Source organism: Phascolarctos cinereus, unplaced genomic scaffold (assembly GCF_003287225.1).
Source record: "Phascolarctos cinereus isolate Bilbo 61053 unplaced genomic scaffold, phaCin_HiC Scaffold_5;HRSCAF=322, whole genome shotgun sequence".
NCBI lineage: Eukaryota > Metazoa > Chordata > Mammalia > Diprotodontia > Phascolarctidae > Phascolarctos > Phascolarctos cinereus.
In genome coordinates, this window is record NW_027555958.1 from 302,985,722 (window position 1) to 302,994,110 (window position 8,389).

An 8,389-nucleotide genomic window follows, 5' to 3' on the forward strand; every position below is an offset into this window, starting at 1 on the left:
AATCTGGGGCTGATGAAGAGAAAACCTAAAACATCAAACTGGCCTGAAACTCAATCTGTTCACTCTAGCTGTCTGAGCACCTGGCCAGAAAGGAACCCGATTATTTATGGTGAATCTGGTGAGTAATACTGGCAGGAAAGGCTGGTTATTGACAGAGACATCTCTGGAGATCCTGCCTCCTATTCTACGGGCTCCCAATTGATGGAGTGAAGCTTTGGCTACTCCCAAGTGTTTCCTTCTCTCTATCTGTTCTCCAAGATGGAATGGGAGCCTCCTTTGGGCCCGTGCCCCTTGGCTCTCAGGTAGAATTGCATTTCATAGCAAGCACATGTGAGATTCCTGACCACACCCTGATTATTGCAAAGTAGCTTATGGAAAGAAGGATACTGCCTTGCCCTGCTGTTGAGGGGGTGTAGCTCTGGCCCATCCCACAATGGTGACTTGGACACTCTAGGGTCACCCTAAGGACAGTCCAGCTTTGGGGAGGAGGGGAATGGAAAGGAGTCTTTCCTCACTAACCAATACTGGCATGCTCTGCTGTAGTGACAGCCACCAGAAGGTCATTCTAGTCTTGATTTATAGACAGATTCCTTGTCACTTCCCTAGAGAACAGGGACCAGAAACTGCTCTAAGCTCTGAGTGCCAATTGTGAAGCAATAAAAACCCACCAAGGCCACTAAGGGGACAAAGTTGAGATTGAGTTTGCTTGTCCTGGGTTCAAAAATAGAAACCCATCCCACCGGCTCGGAGGATTTAGTACTGGCAAGGACCCCAGAGATCATTTAATCTTATCCCATCATCTTATGGAGAAAGAAACCGAGGCCCAAAGAATGGAAATCATTTGCTTAAGTTCAATGACAGGAAGGAAATGAGGTGGAATCACATTCCCCAGGATCTGCTGGAACAGGCTAAGTACACAGTGCCTTGCCAGGAAGAATGAGCATCTAATGAGCACTTGGGGCAATTCAGACTCTAGAAACCAGATCGATACCAAAAATACATTTGCAGAAACAGCGGGAAACCTTTATTGAATTACTTTCATTTCATGAAACATGAGAGAGAGGGAAAGAGAGAAAGAGAGAGAGAGATGGAAGAATGCCCTCCCCTTTCCTGAAAAGGCACATCACAATGACAGTCACACAATCACAGTGAGGTGGGAGAAGCAGCTGACTAAGAGAAGAGCCCTCATCTTTAGCGCTCCTAGGGTGAGTGACCAGGGACAGTGACTGGAGGGACTTGGGTGGGCTGAGCTCTCTGGTCAGAAGCCTAGCATGTTTCATTCCTCTTGACTTCTCATGTGTAGTGACTGTTGGAGAGAGGAGGGGGCCAAAGGCTGGGCAGATTTATGGCTTTCTGGTGTCGGAAACCCGGCGGCTCCCAGAAGAAATGTTAGTGCTGCTGCTGCTGCTGCTGACAGAGGCTAGGAAAAGAAAGAGAAGGTTTCATTCAAGAAAGTCATCTCTTCCCACCCAGATCATGGAACAGTTCTACAGGGATAGCCCACAGGGGCACCTTAACTAGCTGGATGATACAGCAAACAAAAACTATGTCTTTCTACACCAAAGGAGAAATATCCCAGACTGTCTCAGAGGTCATTTGGATGGCTCCGACAAAGAGAGTGCCATTTGGCCATGAATATAACAGCCTCTATAGCTGGAGTGTTTGGGAATTCAGAGCTGTCTTCTTGCCCTTAAGGAAAGGGAATTGACTCTCTCCAACCCAACTCCACCCCACCTAACCACACCCAGGACTGAGTGCTGGATTCTCTTACTTGTTCCAGAAGTGGGGAAGCCAGTCATCCTATAAGAAAGAGAAGAAAGATAGGAATAAACTACAGCTCAGAAAACAGGGCAGAAAACAAGATGCACCTTTCTTTCCCAGTTTCCCAAGAGGCTAAATCAGTCAGGTCTGAAAACCCCTGAATTTTGCTCATTAGCTCAGCTGCCCCCTAGACTGTAAAGGAGCCCCATCTATCATTGCTAGGTTTTGACTACTGTCTGAAAAGTTCCTTCAGGAGAAAAGTGTGGCTGTAGGGACAGGGAATCATTTGCAGGAAATGCTGAAAGTCGTGGATTGTTAAGAATTGGAGAGGGGCTTGGAAATCATGTGACCAATGCCCTAAAGCTTTCCTCAATGTTCCAGACAGTCTCTTCCGGTAACTTTAGTGGACGTTCCCTGCCTGGACCTCACCTCTAGAGCCCGTGAAAGTGACTTACAGAATATCATGAATTACTGTTATTGCTGTTACTTAAGCTTCCCCAAATTCAGCAAATGATTTGAACCCAGGTCTTCCTGACTCCAAATCCGGTGCCCTATCCATTATAGAACTGGGCCTTTGTGTGATACTTTCTGTGAAAGCGCCCTTGCTTACTTGGAGTCCTGGCCCTCCAGCAGGCTGCGGTATGTGGCAATCTCCTGCTCCAGCCGTGTCTTGATGTCCAGCAGCATCTTGTATTCCTGGTTCTGGCATTCCATCTCACTACGGAGATCGCTCAGCTGGGCCTCAATGCTGCTGATTAGCCCCTGGATTTGTTGCAACTGCATGGCATAGCGGCACTCTGTCTCTGCCACAGTAGACTCCAGCCCGGCTTTCTGTTGAGGAAATGGAGAACAGGTTCAGGAGGTGGGTGGACACCCATTGCAGAATCCAGGAGGCAGGGAGTCTCCCAGGAGAGGATTGCCCACATACTGTGCTGAGCTGAGACTGCAGCTCGATCTCCAGCCCCTGGAGAGTGCGTCTCAGTTCTGTGATCTCAGTCTTGCTGGTCTGGATCATTTCAGTGCTAGTAGTGACCTCCTTGTTCAGCTCTTCACTCTGTGGGGAGGGAGAGGAATCAAAGATGAAAGATATGAATGAAGATCCTGACTCTGAGAGCAGAGCAAGATGCTGCTTCCTCGGGTTGAGAAGAATCAGATCTACAGAGTAAAGGGATGAGAATACCTTCTGTTGGAACCAGGCCTCGGCATCCCTGCGGTTCTTCTCTGCCAAGGCCTCATACTGCTCTCTCATTTCAGCCAGTGTACGGGTCAGGTCAATGCCAGGGGTAGCGTCCATCTCCACGTTGACCTGGCCCACCACCTGGTTGCTATATTCCTTCATTTCCTATAGAAACAAGAAAAACCAGAGCTCACACTTCCTCTTCTCAGCTCCTATTGTAACTGAATCTCATACTGAAGTTTTGGCAGGGGTGCCCAAGCTCCAGGGGGGTGCCATTCTGTCAATGGGCTCCAGTGCAGGCCGTCAGCTGTTGCCTCCCACCCACTGCCTCACCTCTTCATGGTTCTTCTTGAGGAAGGCCAGTTCCTCATTCAAGCTCTCGATCTGCATCTCCAGGTCAGCCTTGGAGAGGGTCAGCTCATCCAGCACCCTGCGCAGGCCATTGATATCAGCCTCCACACTCTGGCGCAGGCCCAGTTCATTCTCATACCTAGAGGGTGAGAAAACCCAAAATTTAAATGGGAATCTGCCTGAAATAAGAGACAGTTGAAAAGGGAGAGAGAGAGAGAGAGAGAGAAGTAGAGAGAGAGGGAGATAGAAAGGAAGAGAGACAGAGACAGAGAGGAAATGGAGAGGCAGAGAGGGAAAAACAGAGAGGAAGGAGAAAGAGAGAGAAGAAAAAGAGAGAGAAACAGAGAAAGGAGGGAGACAGAGACAAAGAAGGAAGGAGAGAGAAATAGAGAGGAAATGGAGAGACAGAGAGAGAGAACAGAGAGGAGGGAAAGAGAGAGAGAGAGGGCAAAAAGAAAGGACAGAGAGTGGGGGGCAGGGAAATGAAGAGACAGAGACAGAGAGAAACTTACTTGAGCCTGAAGTCATCAGCAGCCAGCCTGGCATTGTCAATCTCCAGAACGACCCGAGAGTTGTCAATAGTGGCTGTCAGGATCTGTGGGAGATAGGAGACCAGTGATCTCCAGTCCTTCTGGCTTTGTATGAAAACTTGGGCACTACCTAGCTGAATGACCTTAAGCAAGTCACTTCCCTGTCTTGAGCCTAGGTTTCCTTCTTTATAAAATGAGTGAGGATGGACTCTTTGATCTCAAAGATCTCTTCAATCTCTGGCATTTCATGGCTCTATAATCCTAAATGTTAGTGGAGGATGGAAAAAAGAGGCCTGAAAAAGACCCTGCACATTCATTTTAAAGAAGACATTCCTATCTCAGCTAGGAAGACAGAGGGCAGAGAATGGTGCCTGGGTGCTATCTCTTTTTCTCCAAACAAACATTCCCTCTTGTCATCAATCAAGTAACATTCCTCAGGGTGGGAGGATTGCTCTCTTTGATGGTCTGTGGTCCTACTCTCTGGAATGCAGAGAAGCAGCTCAGCCCACCCCTGCATCTTTAAAAATATCTCAAGTAGAGCCAGACCCCTGAGGTTCCTAGGAACATTGGGTTTGGAGCTAGAAAGAACCTTAGAAATCACCCAAAGAAAGTCAGCATACTAGAGTAGATAGAACACTAGAACTGGAGTCAAGAAAACCTGGGTTCAAATCCTGCCTCAGATATGCACTAGCTGTGTGACCTTGGACAAATCACTTAAACCTCTCTCTGTCTGTTTCCACCTCTGTAAAATGGGGATGAAATAAATATCACCTACCTTGTAAGGCTGTTATAAGGATTAAAAAAAAGTAATGGATGTAAAGCACTTTGCAAGCCTCAAGATGCTAAATAAATGGCTATGTATTACCTAGTCCAACCTCCTCAAACTGAAAGAAACTGAGACCCAATGAAGTTAAATTGGTATCAGAGAGATACATAATGACAGCCTCTGTTTAGGATTCCTGTCTTCTCATCTGGATTCCAGAAATTCTGAGGATTCAACCCTACCCCACCCTAAGCTAGGGCTTTGCTCTTGTCTCGGCATGCTGTTGTGAATGTGACAAGCCAGTCACAAGAGGGGGATCCCAAAGAGGTCAGCTTCTCTTTGTCAATGCTTCCCCTTTCTTTTGGTCACAAATGATCATGAAAAAGTAAACAGGACAGCAGGAAACTGTCCAGCTATTCCTTGACCAGTGACCTGGCATACATTCCTCTGAGCTCTCAAAACTGTTATCAGTTTCTAAAGAAGCCAGGAGGCTTGGATTACAGGGATAGAGTCCCTGAGAAACTGAATGTTTTTGAAGCAGTAAAGCTTTCCACTTGAGTAATAGCTGTAGTAAAAATTAACTGTGGGATAAAATGCATGGCATAAACAATCCCGTTAGGAGCACAGACCACATGGCAAATCATTAGAACATCCCTTGAAGGGAAGGTGAGATTCTATCCCCAGTAAAGCTGTCATCGCTCCTTGAGATTCTGTGACCTTTGACCCTGAAGACTTTGCCACAGGGAGAATTATCTATTCTGTCTCTTCTATATGACAAAGTCTTACCTTTTCCTGGAGGTCCTCAATGGTCTTGTAAAAGGCGCTGTAATCCCGCTCGGGGCTTGTGGGGCTTTGCTTTAGATGCCAATCCCGGATCTTGACCTCCAGGTCAGCATTGGCCTCCTCTAGAGCCCGTACTTTGTCCAGGTAGGAGGCCAGGCGGTCATTGAGGTTCTGCATGGTGATCTTCTCATTGCCAGTCAAGAGCCCGCCATCTCCACCACCCAAGTCAAAGCCACCACCAAAGGCACCTCCAAAGCTTCCTCCGAAGCCTCCTCCATATCCACCTCCAGCACTACCACCAAAGCCCCCACCAAAACCACTACCAGATCCTCCACCAAAACCACAGCTTATTCCACCACCATAGCCTCCCACTGAGCCAGAGGATACAAACCTACTTGAGCAGCTAGACATACCCCGACCTCCTCCCAGTTGGCAAGAGCCACCACCAAAACCACTTCCATAAGCAGAAGATGAGGACTGAAGACGGCAACTCATGGCTATAGCAGCTAGAGAACCTGGGTTAGGCTTTTGTTCAGATTGAGCTAGACCCAAGAGTATGTGACTCTTCCCTAAAACAGGGCCTCTTTTATACACCTTCCATGGAGATGGCTCCTCCTCCCTTCCCCACCCTCAAGGTCCATGCCAATGACACTCCTGTTTCCCTAAAGCCCAGTTGCCTTTCTGTGTTTCAGGGTGGGTAGTGGCTTTTTGGAGTGTTTTTTTTTAATCCTGTAACAAAGGAGATGATTCAGAGAATGATGTTTTGCTTGAGACTACCTTTTTGACAATTGAATTCATTTCACCTCTGAACTTAGGAGGCAAACTTCCACAGGTCTTCCAGCCCCACCCAATATTAGAAGGACACCATGGAAACAATGCCTACAAAGATACCTTGTCGATGGAAAGCAGCCCTTTGCATTCACAACTTTTCTGCAAGACCTCAGCCTTTCCTAGTGCTACCTCCAACCATTATTATCACTTTTGTGACCCAAGCCTCATTAGCTACAATCTTTTTTTCTTCTTCTTCCATTCTGGGTCGCAAGATGTCTGATATGGACTCACTCCTTCCCTAGTGCCATAGCAGCTGATTCTCATGTCTCCAAGGCCATCCCATAATAACACTTCTGATGCTTATTCTGTGACCCTGGACAAATCTTGACTTCTGTGAGCCCCAGTTTCTTCCGTGAAATGGATCATGGAATCATCAGAGTTGGAAGGGACCCCAGAAGTCATCCAATCTAACCCCCTTATTATATAGGTGGAGAACCATTGGTCCTGAGAGCCCAAGTAACTTGTTCAAGGTCATGCTGGTAGGAAGTAACAATGATAATAGTAGCTGACATTTTTCTATGACTTTAGGTTTGCAATATTTGACCCTCAAAACAACCTGGGCTGGAGGCAGGGGAGGAGTGCTAATATTTAACCTATTCTTCAGGTAAGGAAACTAAGACAGAAAGAGATCCTTGTAGCACCTACTTCATCATATTGAAAATAAAAAAAATGTATATAAAAAGCTTGTGAATCTTAAATCCTAATAATAGCTTAATTTAAAGTGATATCACTTTGAGTATTATTTCATTTCATTCTTACAACAGCCCTGTCAGTTAGGTATAATTACTATCCACATATTATAAATGAGGAAACTGAGTCTGAGAGAGGTTAAACAACTTGCTCAGGGTCATACAACTAGTAAGGCAGCTACATACCTCTGTGGATAGAGTACTAAGCCTGGAGTCAGGAAGACCCAAGTTCAAATCTAGCCTCAGACACTCAGACACTATGTGACCCCGGGTAAGTCACTTAATCTCTTGCCTCCATTTCCCTGTTGTAAAATGAAGGTAATAGTAGTCCCTACCTCCCAGGATTGTTGTGAGGGTCAAATAAGACAATAATTGTAATGTGTTTAGCACAGTGCCTGGCACATAGTAAATGCTATATAAATGTTAGCCATTATTATAGTAAATGCCTGAGAAAGGATTAAAACCCAGGTCTTCCTGATTCCAACTCTACTTCTTGGCTCCACCAATCAAGGCAGCCTCCTTAATGATCTTGAGATCAGAGATTTAGAGCTGAGAGGGATTTTAGAGATCTCATTTTATGGATTAGGAAACCAGCAAAGAGAAGTTAAGTGACTTGTCCAAGGTCATACAACTAGTAAGTGTCCAAGGCTGTATTGGAACTCAGGTCTTCCTAATTCCTTGTCTAGCACTCTATCCACTGTGCTACCAGCCACCTCAGAAATAATACATGTTAAATTAATAGACATTTATTAAGTACTTACTACATGCCAGGCATTGTGCTAAGCAATGGTGATACAAAGAAAGACAAAGGCATGGACCCTGCCTCAAGGAATTTATAGTCTAAAAACTGTGTTGCAAGCTATAAAAGGTCATTTAAAATAAACTATTATTATTAGCGTATTGTAGTGGCCAATTAAAAACTGTCCCTGACTAAGCAAGTTGAGTTTATGATCACTGCTGAATTTTTTATAATATTAATGCTAATATTTTATCATATTAAAATAATAAATCATTTTAAGGGTCCCCACTCATCTGGCTGGATTTCTGGAATGAGAATAACTCTGAAGAGCAATAGAAATCTTCACATTCATGGAGTGAACTGAACATGAGACATGGATTTGCAACAGTATTGACAGGAAGATTAAAGATACCCAATTGGAAATGGAGCAAGAGAAATGAACTTCTTCTTCTGGGATCGGTGTGGAGTTAGCATTTCCGACACTGGACACCAGAGAATAGGAGTCTTAGGAACTTGGTCCAGACCTGGGAGATTCCTTCAGATACCTCTGTCTTGGGCGGTGGGGCACACATGCACACACATTCCTTATAGCAGGAGCCCTGGAGCGAAATTAGTTTTTACAGCTCTGATTCATAAAGATTGGGTCATTGCAAGGGGAAATTCTTTGTCCAGAAGGAGAGAGCTGAGAAAAAGCATCTCTTCCACCTTGGTCCCAGTCAGACCAGAGTATCCCAGAGGTTTCCACATAAGAAATGAGACTAATGA

General features: G+C 45.5%; 1 protein-coding gene across 1 annotated transcript; it reads right to left on the reverse strand.

The window, feature by feature from the left end:
* Positions 1 to 997: 997 nt before the first annotated feature.
* KRT13 (keratin 13) lies at positions 998 to 5,945 on the reverse strand. Its single transcript, XM_020972794.2, has 8 exons — positions 5,369 to 5,945; positions 3,802 to 3,884; positions 3,272 to 3,428; positions 2,942 to 3,103; positions 2,690 to 2,815; positions 2,372 to 2,592; positions 1,772 to 1,800; positions 998 to 1,420 (listed from the first exon to the last, which is right to left on the reverse strand). The coding sequence occupies exons 1-8, from the start codon at positions 5,858 to 5,860 to the stop codon at positions 1,344 to 1,346; spliced, it is 1,347 nt and encodes a 448-aa protein (XP_020828453.1). The 5' UTR covers positions 5,861 to 5,945; the 3' UTR covers positions 998 to 1,343.
* Positions 5,946 to 8,389: the final 2,444 nt, after the last annotated feature.

Excerpts from the sequence above, each read along its gene's own strand:
- KRT13 (XM_020972794.2), bottom strand. The coding sequence starts at position 5,860 with ATGAGTTGCCGTCTTCAGTCCTCATCTTCTGCTTATGGAAGTGGTTTT. Across the intron at positions 3,885-5,368 it reads TTGAGGACCTCCAGGAAAAG|ATCCTGACAGCCACTATTGA; the intron begins GTAAGACTTTGT and ends TATCTCCCACAG. Across the intron at positions 1,421-1,771 it reads CTTCCCCACTTCTGGAACAA|CCTCTGTCAGCAGCAGCAGC; the intron begins GTAAGAGAATCC and ends TTCTTTTCCTAG.